Here is a 16036-nt window from a genome sequence, read left to right as displayed (position 1 = left end):
ATACTATACGCATTTTATACTATCAGTTGAGACTTCCGTTTCCTCAGTATGCCCTAAAATATCCTTAAATATTATACCGAAGCATTATCTCACACCTTTATCCTCCCAAAGCTCATTATTCTCAGCCAAGGTGACTTACTTTCTTCCTAGTGTCATTTTACAACAGATAGATACTATCTTGACCCACTTGCAAACACTTTCCCCAGTCTCTGCAGAAAGAAAATGGAGCCTTCTGTTTTAAAACTATTTATTTATTTATTTGACAGAGATCACAAGTAGGCAGAGAAGCAGGCAGAGAGAGAGGGGGAAGCAGGCTCTCCATTGAGCAGAGAGCCCGATGTGGAGCTGGATCCCAGGACCTGGGATCATGAGCCGTAGGCAGAGGCTTTACTGAGCCACCCAGGCATCCCTGTTTTACTAATATTTAGTTTGTTTTCCAAATATTAAAAAATTCTGTGCCCATTGGGGTTGGGTGGAAATTAATTTGAATTATTTTTGCAATGTCTTTATACAGAAAATGTTCTACAAACAGTTGTTTGAGAATATAAAACATGAAATTTTAACTGATTTTTAAAATCTGATAGAATGGATAAGTACCCACAGGACTTTAAGATGACAAAATTATTAAGGGTAATTGTTGGAATGTGAATGGTGTAGTGCTCCTGCCCATATGGAATTGGTTTATATGAATGCATCAGGCTAGTTTCATTGATCTGCATTAATAAGATTTGAAACAGAGATTGAGCAGTAACAAATTGAAGCCTCTGCCTTCTTGGAGATCACCTTATAATGGGAATAGTGATCAGAAATGAGTGCGAAAAATAAAATGGGGTAATGGAAACAGTGCCATTGTATAGAGTGGACAGAGAATACCCCTCTGATCAGGGTATCCTATATGGGAGACTTAAAGGCCATGTAGATTGGTAAAGAATTTTGCAAAGATCAGGAAAGAACAAGTGCAAAGGGTATTTGGCAAGCACTTGCTTTGCTGTTGGGGAGTAAAAAGGAGACCATGTAAATGAGAGGGAAATTAGGAAAGAATAAAAAGGACTTAGCCAGAACCTTTTAGATGTCTCCCTCATAAAAAAGAAATTCAATTTCTCTTCTAAAGGAAATGAATTTCATAATGTGCCAGTATTGGTATGTGTGCAAGTTACTTGTTATCGTTTTATGCAGAGACATGTCTATATACAGTTGGGTAAATGACATTTTCTTGCCTTTTTAAAAAATTAAGCATAATACTCTATCTTTTCTTGATGTACCTTTCATCACTAGGAAAATACACAAAGTATAAGTGTAAAAGGCATCAAATTTATTCCAGGCCCTCCTGGAAATAAGGATCTTTGTTTTACCTGGCGTGAATTTTCTGACTTTATTCGAGTGCAGCTAATTTCTGGACCACCAGCAAAGCTTCTCCTTATAGACTGGCCAGACTTAAAGGAGGTAAGTGACTCTGCCTTGTTTGAAAGAATTTACTGTCACATGACTTATTACTTTCAGATTATGAGTGGATCAGAATAGATATATTGTTGAAATAATAACAAGTAGCAATAATAATAAAAGGACAAAGTAATACGATTTTTATTTTATTTTTAAGATTTTATTTATTTATTTGAGAGAGAGACAGTGAGAGAGAGCATGAGAGGCGAGAAGGTCAGAGGGAGAAGCAGACTCCCCGTGGAGTTGGGAGCCGGATGTGGGACTCGATTCCGGGACTCTGGGACTGTGACCCGAGCCAAAGGCAGTTGCTCAACCAACCTAGCCACCCAGGCGCCCAGTAATACGATTTTTAATACTTCATTATTTAATTTATCACTTGTGTTCTCATTTGTTAAAAAATAGTGTAATAACATTGTGGTGAGCACTATGTAATATAAAGAAGTGTTTAATCACTATATTGTATATCTGAAACTAATATAACTGTTAATTTTACTGGAATTAAAATTTTAAAAAAATGTTTTAAATGCTGCAATAATTGACACCTTAAAAATTTTATTACAGAGACAGCTGGGTGGCTCAGTCAGTTAAGCGTCTGCCTTCAGCTCAAATCATGATCCCAGGGTCCTGGGATCAAGCCCTATGTCTGGCTTCCTGCTCACTGGGGAGCCTGCTTCTCCCTCTCCCTCAGCCACACCTCCTGCTTTATGCTCTCTCTTACTTTCTCTCTCTCTCTCAAATAAAATCTTCAAAAAATTTTTTAAAAAATGTATTATAGGAATTTTCAAATTTGTAAAAGTGAAAATAGCATAGTGAACCCCAAGTTTCAGCAGTTACTATTTTTTCCCAATTTTGTTTCATTGTTCTGTCGTACTGTCTTAAATATTTTCTCTGGAGTTTGAAAAAGCATATTAGATACCAAGTAATTATATGCATAAAACCTTGGTATACCTTCTTATGCAGGTAGTTAAATCTTAAATACTGATTTTGGAAATGTCTGTTAAATATGTTGAGTTTTAACTAAATGTTTAGAATTCTGATTTTAAAATGTTTAGATGTTGTATTCAGTTTTGGTCTAACAGGGCTTTACCTATTGATATGATAGCTTACATTATTTTTTTTTCTGATAACTTATTTATTTATTTGAAAGATTTTATTTATTTGACAAAGAGAGATCACAAGTTGGTAGAGAGGCACGCAGAGAGTGGGGGGGGGGCAGGCTCTCTGCTCAGCAGAGAGCCCAACACAGGACTCGATCCCGAGACCCTGAGATCATCACCCAAGCTGAAGGCAGAGGCTTAACCCACTGAGCCACCTAGGCGCCCCATAGCTTACATTATTTCCTAAAGGAAAATGAGCTTATATCACTGTGATAATGGGTGAAATTATACTGTTAAAGGAGCAGATCCTCTAAGGAAAGTTTATGTTTATTTATCATCTCTCTCCTATCAATAATGTTCCCTCTACTTCCTCCAATCTCCACTTTACTGGAGGTAGTTGATTACCAAATAATGTTAGGAGGTTGCTAAAAATGGGGAAAAAATTAAGATTAATTAATTAATCAATTAATTAAGAGATTGCTCTTTTTAATTTGTGAGTTTAAGATAAACAAGTGAAGACTGTGAGCTTTAAATTTTTTTTTCTGTAATACTGTCTTGACTGAGAAGTTTTACTAAAAAGCCAGTGCACTTATTTTTATCTGGGAGCATTTATACCATATAAGTTAATATATTCTTTGTGCCCAGTGATGTCAATAAAGGATTTGTTGGTTTACTGTGTTATGAAATAATTGTTAAATTTTGAGGTGGAAAAAATGTTGGCATGTTCATCTTTTAATATGACTTTGTGTTGGAGAATGTAAAAAATAATGACAGCTTAACTTAAATTTCATATTAGATTGATTTGCAGATACCATAGAAATCCAGAAGTTTTTAAAACAAACTGATTTCTCACTTTGTTAGAGATATCATTATATGTAGATAAGGCTGTAAAAGTATCATTGAATATATAAGATTTCTAAAATTTCCTAATTAATTCTTGACCTACCTTCCTCCAACAGGATCTGAAGTGGATAAAGGGAACCGATTTAACACTAACATAAGTGGAAAAAAATATGTAAATGTTATATTAACATACACATCTACTCTCTCTTTAATCTTTACATGATATATTGTTATCATTCTTATTTTATAAATGAAGAAACAAATCCTGAAACATTAAACTACATGCCAGTACTAATGTAATGCCCTTTCAAAGGGCAGATTTGTATTTATAAACATTTGATTTTGGATACTGATTTTTTCCACTTTTTCCCAGATAATTTTACAACTAAGAGCTAAGGCTACAGATTGTTTATTAAAGAATATTCTTTAAAGTAGATACTGTTTGATGGGTAGACAATTAATGTGATTAGGAGTAAAGTACAATGATATGTTTGCATTTGGAAGCTGTCATCAATTTTTTAAATTCAGGCTTTTAATAAACTTCAGCAGATTGGAATATAGTCAGCTATAGCCATGTAAACTTTGTGATGGTCAAGCATTTTAATCAAACTAGTCTCAAGGGTATCTTTTTAAAAAAATCAAGTCCTATCTGAAATACATTTTTAATTTTTTCCCCATTTTTAGCAACCTCCTAACATTATTTGGTAATCAACTACCTCCAGTAAAGTGGAGATTGGAGGAAGTAGAGGGAACATTATTGATAGGAGAGAGATGATAAATCAGCTTTACCTTATCGCTGGTCTGTTCTCTACCATCTTCTTTTCTTTTTTTTAACTTTTAAAATCTGACCCATTAGATTGGAACTTTTATCAGGTTTCTTGCTAGACAATGTGTTTCCTTTGATATGTTCAGTATTAATAAGGTCAACAGGCAGATTCCCAGAATTAAATAAGCCTTACATAAATGAAGGAAAAAACAAGAGGTGTTTTAAACAAGTTAGACAGTGAAGATTATCAGCGACTAGTCTATTTAAGGAGCAGTAGAAAGCTGTGGTAGAGTGCTGACAATTGACAGAAGAGATAAACTATAAACAGCCAATACTACATCTGAGAACCTCAGATAAACTTTACTTCCTTCGAAGTCGTTCTGATATATAACTTTCAGGAATGTGTTAGAAGCTAGTAATGTCAAAGGCTTTCCCTCCTTTATTATATTGTTGATAATTTCTGTAAGAGATGATCACTTGTAACAATATAATTGACTTTCAAAAGTTTAATTGGTGAAAGAAGCTGTTTTTAACTAGAACAGAGATAAATTAAATAATCATTTAATAAGTGTACAAGTAGTAATTACATCATTAGACAGATTTGTTTAAGTACTTCTTAAAATATTTTTATTTTAGTCCATTCCAGTGATTAATGGAAGAGAACTACAGAATCCACTCATTGTTCAACTTTGTGACCAGTGGGATAATCCAGCACCTGTATCACAGGTTAAAATAAGTCTCATGAAAGCCAATAATTTAAAGGTAAGTTTAAACATCCTTTACATAATTTTCATCCACCTAGAATTTTGGGTTTCATTGTCATGATAATGTTGTTAGATGTCATATTTTTTGACAGACAGAGATCACAAGTAGGCAGAGAGGCAGGCAGAGAGAGAGGAGGAAGCAGGCTCTCTGCCGAGCAGAGAGCCCGATGTAGGGCTCAATCCCAGGACTCTGGGATCATGACCTGAGCCAAAGGCAGAGGCTTTAAACCACTGAGCCACCCAGGCGCCCCTAGATGTCATATTTTTTAAAATACAGTCTTCTATAACCTTTATTATTGCTTATTTTAAATCTTAAAAAATTTTCATAATTATTTTGAGGAAGTCAAGTTTATATCTTTTAAGCAGTGTAACAAGGGGCAACAACCTACAATTATGATTGAGTGGTTATTCTACAATACTAATAATATTTGGATTTCAGATTAGGATGAATAGATAATACTGAGAAGATGAGTAAAGACAAATATAATGAATGACCTGCAGGATGGGTTAAGGAACAGGTATTATTTGGGAAACTTACAAGTTAAGGGTAAAAGTTAAAAGAAAAGTTATGTGAATACTTTTCTTCTAACATATCTTATTGAGAGCTACCAGGACCTGAGCAAAGCTGCTAGACTTAAACTGACTTGTATTCTGGAGTATGGGGCAAGTGTGAATATGGCCATGTAACATTTGGGGGCAAACATACTGCTTGATACTAAGAAGTCCAAGATTACTACCTGTTTACATGAGCACTGGGGTAGCCAGCTGTTGAGGTTCTAGTGGGGACTTTGGGTGCCTCATACAGAATTGGAGGGCCTTCCTGTGAGGGGAAATGAGAGAAGCTGCCCATTGCAAAGTTATGTTTTGACACAGTTTGTCTTGTTGAAGGAAATTAATTTGTCCCAGTCAGGTTGTTCCCAGGTAACACAGAATTCCCTGGGGTTATATTCAGCTAGGCTTAAGTATGCTTCTACGAACATTTTATAATTTCAGTGGATGAAAACAGTTGATATTATGTAAATATGCAGTTCTTTAAAAGTAATCCATTAGTTCAGTAAGAATTCTAAAAGGGATTTCCAGGACCTGACAAGTTGATCTTAAATGTCGTATGGAAGATTAAGGTGCCAAAGATAGCTTGTAATCCACATGGACTTGTTTTCATAGTAATCAGGATCAGACATCTTAAAGTCTGTTTTAAAAAAAAAAAAAAGACAATGATATTGCTTGCTATTTAACCTGAAATAGAAGGCTTGCTTCTCTGCCTTGGTAACAAGAATTTATGACCCAGATGGAAGAAATACTTTGCAAAAGACACATTGAGAGACGAGAGGATAGATAGGATAGGTACAAATATAGGATTTTTTATTCTGTCATTTTGATTACTCACTTTTGCCTTTTGCTTTTTGTTTGTTTGCGTGTGGCATAATTACCTATTTTTTAGGTTCTATTAAGCAGAAATGGGAATTAGGCTTAGGAGAGAGTCTGATACTCTGCTACAACTGTTTACAAATTCACTTTTGTTCTTATTGTTTGCTTCTAGAAGAGTTAAACTGATTATTTTCTACCACAAAAAAGAATATTATTCTAGTTTCTAGAGAAGCATTTGTAGAAGACTGAGAGATTCTTCTAACTGATGATTAGTACCATTGATTCTTAATTATTTGAAAGTGAGCTTGGTTTTCTCTAAGAGGGTCACACTGCAACAGAGATAGAAGGAGCATATCTGAGTAAAAGTAAAGAGAAAGATGAAATAAAAATGGGCATGGTATTATGATTTCTTGACTTAAATGTATATTTATGTTTATTTCACCTGTGCCATTCCCCACAATCCCCAGTTTTAGAACATAGCTTCAGTGTTTGTATAACCAAACCTCACTTGAAATACCAGTGTTATTGAAAGAGTGAACTTTGGTGTATTTCTTAAAAACTGAAATACACCAAATTGTAGTTTAATTGATGAAGCTGAGTGATGATTGTCCTTTGAGTTATATAATTACTCAATGTGTAAATAATCATATTATTTATGTAATTATTTATAAATGAGTAATGTAATTACTATAATTACATATAGTATAAATTATAAATTACATATAATATATAATATAATATAATGATAGATAAATAACAATATATGAATATAAAAATATATAAATTATAAATATTACAATTACTATAAATGTGTTATGTAATTACTCAATATGTAAATAATTACATTATTTCTCTAGTTCAGATTAGGAAATTAAAGATTATAGAAGTATGTGCAAATATAATTTTTAAAATAGTATTGGAAGAAAAGAACATCGTAATAGAGGAAAAGAAATCGATCTCTAGAATTTTCTAATTAACTGTTTTGTTTTGTTTTGTTTTTAGCTCACTCCTTCAAACCAACAGCATAAAACAGATGAAAGGGGCAGGGCTAATTTGGGAGTGTTCAGTGTTTATGCTCCTAGGTAAGAACCAAAAGTTTGATAGTTATTAGTATTACAGAGATTGATTTTTCTTATTCCTTGAAGTTAAGAGTAATAATTAGCCTTCTATTTAGTGTTAGAAAATGTAACTAAACAGGAATAGAGAGGTTTTTTTAAATGAGTTAAGCTTTGTATAAACTGTCTTAGAATTTTTAAGTTATAATTAATGTAATTTGACTTCTTTATCTCTTTTTTTCCCCCTTATTAGAGGAGAACATATGATGCAGGTTAGAGCCATCTATAACAAGAATATCATAGAAGGACCTATAATTAAGTTAATGATTCTTCCAGATCCTGAAAAACCTATTCGTCTCAATGTTAAGTATGACAAGGATGCTTCCTTTTTAGCAGGGAGTATTTTCACTGGTGAGTAAGTCACAAATCTCAAATTAATTTGTAATGATAATTTGCTTTTTACATTAATGTAATAAATTATCCTAGATGTTCAGCATGATAAAAAAGCAAACCTGCAATAGTCTTTTAAATGGCAAAGAAAGTACATTTGACTTAGCTTTGTCTTCTTTCATCTCTATGTCCTACATTCCCTTAATGGTCAAGAATAAACTGAAAGTTTCTTCATAAACTGAGAACCTGTTCTAATTGAGTTTGTGTTTGTCCATTCATTGGATTGTGAAATTCTGCAAAAAAGACATGAACTGCTAAATGACAAGAACTTTGTGGGCTCTACTAAATAGATTGTAATGTCATCTTCAACCAAATAGAGCCAGGATTGCTTAACTTAATTTGGACGAAAATACATCACATCAGAATTTATGATTAAAGATATTTCAGACCAAAAAATGATTCCTAAATATCTGCTATGTCCAGGCACTATAATATTGGGCTCTTAGTTCCAATAATGTATATGACAGTTTCCAGTGAGTTCTGTCTAATGCAGGAGACACTTAAGTAAGCAAAAAATTTTAGTGGGATGTGGCCAGGTGCCAAGTCAATAGGAAATGGTATTTATTACAGGTAATTTTCTTGAAGACCTCTATTTCCCTAAATGGATGCATACCTATACATAGTTACAAGCAGACCAAAAAATTTAGATTAGAAAATAAACCATTTTTAATAAGTTACATATATATATAGCCTTTATACTCATAATTTTAAATGTTTTAGGAGATAAGACCTGTTTCCTGTGATTAAAAAATTATATCCATCATATGGGTGCCTAATGAATGTTAAACATAAGGGAAATACTATATGTAATAATAGCTTAGCTGCTGTATGCTGTTGAAAAGCACAAGACAAAATAAACACTGTGTTCTCAGAATACGTAAAGCATAAGGATTTATGACCAATTGCCTTTACTGTAGGTTGCTGAGTATCCACAGTCTAACCTTTTTGGTCTTGCTTAGTAGGCCTTGCATCTTTGCAGACTGAAAATAAGACAAGGGAATAATAATAGCAAAGATGTGTGTGTTAGATTTCTGGAGGAGATGTAACACTAAAGAGAGTTGTTTATCATGACTAGTATGTTTTTATAGACAGATTATTGTGGAATGCTGATTACTGAAGTTTTGTTTTCTTCAGAATCTCATTAATATTTAAACAAGATGTACATTTTAAGACATAGGATTATTTAACCAAATCTATTAAGTGAACTAGAAAATAATTTTTTAATATTCACCATGACAGATTTTATGATTACTGTTATTTCTGAAGATGACAGTATCATTAAAAATATTAATCCAGCACGTATTTCCATGAAAATGTGGCAGCTGTCTAACAGTGGGAACCGACCACCAGCAAATGTGAGTTCTGGAAAGCATTGTAGAAGTTAAAAGTAGCTCTTACATTTAACCTAAAATTAAATGTAACTTAATGTAAAAATGCACTGTGCATATGCTGGAGAAATAGACATTAACCTACTTCATCACTTGAAATTTTAAAAATATATCAGAATCTATCTCAAAATTAAGTGTTGATGCCTTTAAAAAAGAGTAGACTACATTGTGATATTTCTTAAAATTTTTTAAAGGTATTTTACATTTTAAAATTATCCAAAGGATAGTGGCATAGGGCAAAAAGCCGTGAATACCACTAAGAGATAATAGAGTAAATGAGATAGTAAAGAGATATGATTGATAGATTTACAGGACAGAGAAGGGAGGATAGCGTGACGAGAACACTTTGAGGGTCTAAAGCAGCACAGTCCAATAGAAATAGAATACATGTCACACACATGATACTTATATTTTTCTAGTAGCTACATTAAAAATGTAAAAAGAAAATAAAATTAATTTTAATGTAGTTTTAACCTAACATCAAATTAACATTTCAGCATGTATTCAGTATTTAAAATTTATTAAATAAATTAAATAAACACATAAAAGATTGTAAAATGAGATTTTACATTTGTTTATGTTATCTGTTCTTTAAAATTTCCTGTGTATTTAGATCTCTTTGAATCAGATATATTTCAAGTGCTCAGTAGTCACATGGAGCTATTTTCACTACCATCTTGGACTGTGTAGATCTAAAATAATTCTCAAATTTAAAACTAAACCATATCAGAATGTCTTAATTTAACAGTGCCCTTCAGGATTTATGATTCATTTCAATTATGTGTTTAGGAAACTAGCTTCCTAAATTTATACTGTCCCTTTAAGCTGCAGTTAACTTAAAACTATGTCACCACCATGGAGATCTATTGTGTGCCCTTTAATAATGGTATGTCATCATGTAATCACACTATTGAACCTTAAACTGTATTGTAGGAATGTATACATATAGGTGTATGTGTATGTATTTGTAAATCTGGATGTGATCTGTATTTGCATTTGGTGAAGGTAATACTAGTTTTCATCCTGAATATACTATGTTAAATGTGATTTCTCCCTCCCCACCTTCTCCCCTACTTCCCTTTCTAGGCAGAAACATTTAGTTGCAATAAAATAAAAGATAATGACAAGGAAGATGTCTGCTTCTACTTCAGGTAATTCTTAAATCATTTCATATTTTTATGCATAATTTGTTACAAAGTGATTTCGGGCTTATGGTGTTTGCTCAACTTGGGAAAAGTAATTTGTGACTGAAAAGAAATTATTCTTCATATCTCTTAATTTTTCTCAGGAAGTATTTTGAGAAAATATGTATTTTATTTGTAAGCTTTGTAAAATGATTTGGGGAAAGACTGTTGTGATATTTTATATTAGCTTTAAGAACTATGAAAGCCATCCAAAAAAATTACGTTATGTTGTCAGACCACTTTATAATATGTTATTATATAGGAGAGTTCTGTAGTTCAAAACTTAAATGTTATAAAGTGTAAAACAAATTGAACTAGTTTTTTTTTATAAAGTGTAAAACAAATAGAACTAGTTTTTTTATATACTAGTTTTTTAGTTTTTTTACTTACATTACTTTGAATTGAATTCACTGGAATTGTTGCTTCTGTGTTCCGGACCTCTACTTCAAAATATGAAGGTTGCTTTGAATAAACTATGTCCAAGATTTCTTTCATTTATTTTTTAAACATTGGGGTACAGATGGCCCTTCTTTTCACTACATCTGTATCTTTGGGGTAAATACCCAGTCGTGCAATGGCAGGGTCATAGGGAAGTTCTATTTTTAATTTCTTGAGGAATCTCCACACTGTTCTCCAAAGAGGCTGCACCAACTTGCCTTCCCACCAGCAGTGTAAGAGGGTTCCCCTTTCTCCACATCCCATCCAACACATGTTTCCTGTCTTGTTGATTTTGGCCATTCTAACTGGTGTAAGGTGATATCTCAATGTGGTTTTAATTTGAATCTCCCTGATGGCTAGTGATGATGAACATTTTTTCATGTGTCTGATAGCCATTTGTATGTCTTCGTTGGAGAAGTCTCTGTTCATATCTTCTGCCCATTTTTTGATATGCTTGTCTGTTTTGTGTGTGTTGAGTTTGAGGAGTTCATTATAGATCCTGGATATCAACCTTTTGTCTGTACTGTCATTTGCAATTATCTTCTCCCATTCCGTGGGTTGCCTCTGTTTTTTTGACTGTTACCTTTGCTGTGCAGAAGCTTTTGATTTTGATGAAGTCCCAAAAGTTTATTTTTGCTTTTGTTTCCTTTGCCTTTGGAGACATATCTTGAAAGAAGTTGCTGTGGCTGATATTGAAGAGATTACTGCCTATGTTCTCCTCTACGATTCTGATGGATTCCTGTCTCACGTTGAGGTCTTTTATCCACTTTGAGTTTATCTTTGTGTACGGTGTAAGAGAATGGTCAAGTTTCATTCTTCTACATATAGCTGCCCAGTTTTCCCAGCACCATTTATTGAAGAGACTGTCTTTTTTCTACTGTATATTTTTTTCTGCTTTGCCGAAGATTATTTGCCCATAGAGTTGAGGGTCCATATCTAGGCTCTCTACTCTGTTCCACTGGTCTGTGTGTCTGTTTTTATGCCAGTACCATGCTGTCTTGGTGATCACAGCTTTGAAGTGGGAAATGTCCTTTTAACTTTGAGATTAAGTTTTGTTTCTTCAAATATATTGGTCTCTTAAATCTTGTAGAAAACAAGAGGTGCAATTATAAACATTGTTATAATAATACTAGCATTTATAATTGCCTGTGAATTTACCTTTATTGAGATCTTTGTTTCTCCATGTGGTTTCATGTTATTGTCAGTTCTTTCATCTCACTTTGTAGTATTTCCTTGAACATTTCTTACAGACCAGGTCTAGTGGTAATGAATTCCCTTGGCTTTTGTTTATCTGAGAATGTCTTAATTTCCCTCTCACTGTTGAAGATTGGTTTTGCTGGATATAGTATTCTTGGCTGAGGGTATATATGTTTTGAAGCATTTTGAATACATTGGTCCATTGCCTACTGCGTCCCCCCTGGCCTATTTGATGAGAAATCTGATTAGCTTCCTGAGAATCCCTTATATGTAATGATTAACTTCTCTCTCATCTCACTGCTTTTCATATTCTCTCTTTGTCTTTTAAATATTTGATAATAATGTGTGTTGGTATGTGTCTTTGAATTTATTTTACTTGGAATCTGTTGAGCATCTTCAATATTTATATTCATGTGTTTCATCAAACTTGGGAGATTTTCAGCCATTCTTCAAATATTCTCTCTTCCCCTGGTGAGAGGGGACCCTTGCTGGTGTCCCAAAGATCCCTGAGGTTCTGTTCCCTTTTATTCAGTCCTTTTTCCTTTCTGTTCCTCAGACTATAATATTCATTATCTTCAAGTTCACTAATTCTTTTTTCTTCCTGCTTAAATCTGCCTTTGAATACCTGTACTGAAATTTTCACTGAAGTTACTGTATTTTTCAGCTCCAAAATTTGTTTTTGGTTCCTTGTTAGGTTTTCTGTTTCTTTATTGATATTTCCATTTTTTTTTCTACATCACTTTTATTTTCTCCACATTTTCCTTCACTTCTTTGAGCATTTTTAAGATAGATGTTTGTTGTTGTTGTGTTGTTCTTGTTTTGAGAAAGAGTGCTTGAGTTAGGGGTTTGGAGCAGAAGGAGAGGGAGAGAAAGAATCTTAAAGCTCCATTATCACAACACTGAGATCATGACCTGAGCTGAAATCAAGAGTCAGAATCTTAACACACTAAACCATGCAGGCACCTTTAAGACAGGTTGGTTTTGTTTTGTTTTGTTTTTTGTTTTTTTAAGTCCTTGTCTAGTATATTTGCCATCAGGTGTCTGAAGAACAATTTTAGTTGACTTATGTTTTTACTTTGAATGGCTGTTTGTCTTGTGGCTTTTTGTTAAAAAATAGACATTTGTGTATATTAATGTGGTAGCACTGGAATTCAGATTCTCTGCCTCACCCAGGGTTTGCTAGGTTTAAAATTTTTTTTAATTGTTTTTCTGATTGTTATAAGCTCTTTGTCATGCATCAGCCTTAGGTGTAAACTTACGGTCTTCTCATGTCTTTTCTGACCCTTTCTCTGGATATGAGTAGTCACTTTCTTGTTTTCTCTATGCATGTGGTTGTTCAGTTCCTTTAATTTCTGGTTTCTAAAAAGGAAGAGGAGAAAGACAGAGTGCTAGCTCTTTGTCTCCTGGAAGTTACTTTAGCTGGAGGATGAGGACTTCAGCAGTGGGGACACTGCAGGAACAATGGCTATTTGCATTTTCATTTACTCCTCTGATCAGAAGCAGCAATCAGAGCACAGATCCCCAGTATTTGGTGGATAGGGTCCTTTTGCCCACCCTGGCTCCTGTAAGCTGTAAACACTGCTCCTGGGACATAGATCTGTGGGCCATGGGTCGGGAGGTAGGGAATGAGTAACTACTACTGTGTAAAAGCTAAAATTGATCAAAGTTAACTGCAACTTACTATCCAAGTTTTTAGTAACTTTCAGAGTTCCAAAATAGTTATATCAGACAGAGTCTGCCAGTATAGGTATTTTCCAGACAGGGACACAGGTACCTGGTGTTTTCTACTCCCTGGTCTTCCCAAAACCCTTCAAAATTTTCTTTTTAAAATTCTTTAGTGATCATTCAGTAGGGTCAACATGATTATTATATTAATATAAGGTTATATTAATATGTTCAGACTAACTGTACCAAAGAACTAGTTTTTTTAAAAACCTTTTAATCTTTCATAGACAGATGCTCTTTTCATTTAAAAAGAAAGAGATCTTCTCAGTGTGTACTTTTTGTTAAGGCAATGTCAGATAGCTATGTGTTTCTAAATACTCTGAGTTTTATTGTCTTGTGACAGACAAGTAATGAAATATACCATCACTGTCCTTACTTTACGTTATGCTAACAATGCCTTAGGTCTTTAAGGTATACTCATGTTATTGCATGGGACTGATTTAGACATCCAAGAAAACATATACTGCCTTCCTTTCAGTACGTTAAATTATCTTTTAGTGTATAAATCTATTAAAATGTGTGATAATTGTGTAACATCCTTGTATTTCAAATATTTGTCTTAATTTAATCTTATTTTAGGATTCCAGGGTATCAGAAGGAACATTTAGGAAATCTTTTTTTTTTTTTCCTTAAAGATTTTATGTATTTATTTATTTGACAGAGCGAGCTCCCAAGTAGGCAGAGCAAGCAGGCAGAGAGAGAAAGAGCGGGCCAAGCAGGGGAAGCGGGGGAAGCAGGCTCCCTACTGAGCAGAGAGCCCTATGCAGGGCTCAATCCCAGGACCCTGAGACCGTTATCTAAGCTGAAGGCAGAGGCTTAACCCACTGAGCCACCCAGGTGCCCCTAGGAAGTCTTTTAAAAATAGTTCTACATTTTAAAACTATAAAGAAGTAGCCGTTGGGCAACAATGTGTATATACCAAATGCCAATGAATTAGACACTTAAAATGGTTAATTTTATTTTATGTGAATTATACCTCAGTAAAAAGAAATCTTGGGGTGCACCTGGGTGGCACAGTCGTTAAGTGTCTGCTTTTGGCTCAGGTCATGATCCCAGGGTCCTGGGATTGAGCCCTTGGATAGGGCTCCTTGCTCAGCGGGAAGCCTGCTTCCCTTTCCCACTCCCCCTACTTCTGTTCTCTCTCTCCTGCTCTGTGTCTCTGTCAAATAAGTAAACTGCGCTGTCTCTCTGTCACTCTGTCACTCTCTCTTGGGGTGTCTAGGTGGCTGAGTTGGTTTTCATTTCAGCTCAGGTCATGATCTCAGGGCTATGCTATTAAGCCCCACATTAGGCTCCATGCTGGGTGGGGAGTTTGCTTGAAATTTTCTCTCCAATCTCCCTTGCCTTCTTCCCCTCTCCCAACTTGTATACACAGGTGCACTTGCTCTCTCTTGCTCTCGCTCTCAATAAATAAATAAAATTTCTAAAAAATGAAAATCTTAGCTGTGTAGGGGAATGGGCAGAATAGAGGATGGGGGTTACAGGGTGCAAACTTGAAGTTATAAATAAAACATGAGGATGCAATCTACAGTTTAGAGGATATGTTACTATGTAACAACTTTGTATGGTGACTGATGGTAGCAAGATTTATTGTGGTGATTACTTTCTAGTGTATATGAATGTTGAATTACTCTGTAGTATCCCTGAAACTAATATAATATTGTATGTCAGCTGTATTTCAATTTAAAAAAATAAAATTTTAGAAATGGTAAGTCAGAAGGAAGGATTTCTAAAAATCATATACACTGTCAGTTATACATGTGACATAATAAAATATATCTCCATATATCAGGTATATTTGAATGCATGAAAATATTTGAGTTCCTAATGCACGTCAGTCACTGTGTGTGGTGTTCTGCATGTAATCTCAATTTTTAAACCTTTTAAGAACAGAGAAAATTCATAAAGTTAATGTAGCCATCAAAAGAAATGAAATCTTGCCATTTGCCATGATGTGGATGGTATCGTGCTTAGCGAAATAAGTCAATTGGACAAAGACAACTATCATATGATCTCCCTGATATGAGGAAGTGGACAAGATGGGATTGGGAGGGAGACAAACCATAAGTGACTCTTAATCTCACAAAACAAACTGAAGGTTGCTGGGGGGGGGGGGGGTTGGTGAAAAGGGGGTGGGGTTATGGACATTGGGGAGGGTATCTGCTGTGGTGAGTGCTGTGAAGTGTGTAAACCTGACAATTCACAGACCTGTACCCCTGGGAATAAAAATATATTATAGGTTTATAAAAAAAAATTCATAAAGTTAAAAAAACATGCAGTGTTTTGTGACTTTTCTCCCATAGTAAATTTCTGTGCGACCA

General features: G+C 34.3%; 1 protein-coding gene across 4 annotated transcripts in view; it reads left to right on the top strand.

Moving 5' to 3' along the window:
• Positions 1-16036, top strand: part of SMCHD1 (structural maintenance of chromosomes flexible hinge domain containing 1) — a 146193-nt gene that overhangs the window by 81530 nt on the left and 48627 nt on the right. For all 4 annotated transcript variants that reach the window (XR_006602060.1, XM_004742791.3, XM_045065413.1 and 1 more), the window contains 6 exons: positions 1276-1443; positions 4783-4908; positions 7281-7360; positions 7587-7744; positions 9023-9138; positions 10258-10322. Coding sequence is in view for 3 of the 4 variants with exons in the window: in XM_004742791.3 (XP_004742848.2) it covers positions 1276-1443; positions 4783-4908; positions 7281-7360; positions 7587-7744; positions 9023-9138; positions 10258-10322 (713 nt within the window). In the remaining variant the exon portion in view is untranslated. The remainder of the gene's footprint in view (positions 1-1275; positions 1444-4782; positions 4909-7280; positions 7361-7586; positions 7745-9022; positions 9139-10257; positions 10323-16036) is intronic.

The sequence above is a fragment of the Mustela putorius genome, unplaced genomic scaffold (genome assembly GCF_011764305.1).
Source record: "Mustela putorius furo isolate JIRA1106 unplaced genomic scaffold, ASM1176430v1.1 tig00003858_pilon_pilon_pilon, whole genome shotgun sequence".
In the NCBI taxonomy this organism is placed as follows: Eukaryota; Metazoa; Chordata; class Mammalia; order Carnivora; family Mustelidae; genus Mustela; species Mustela putorius.
This window is presented reverse-complemented; position numbering and strand designations above follow the sequence as displayed.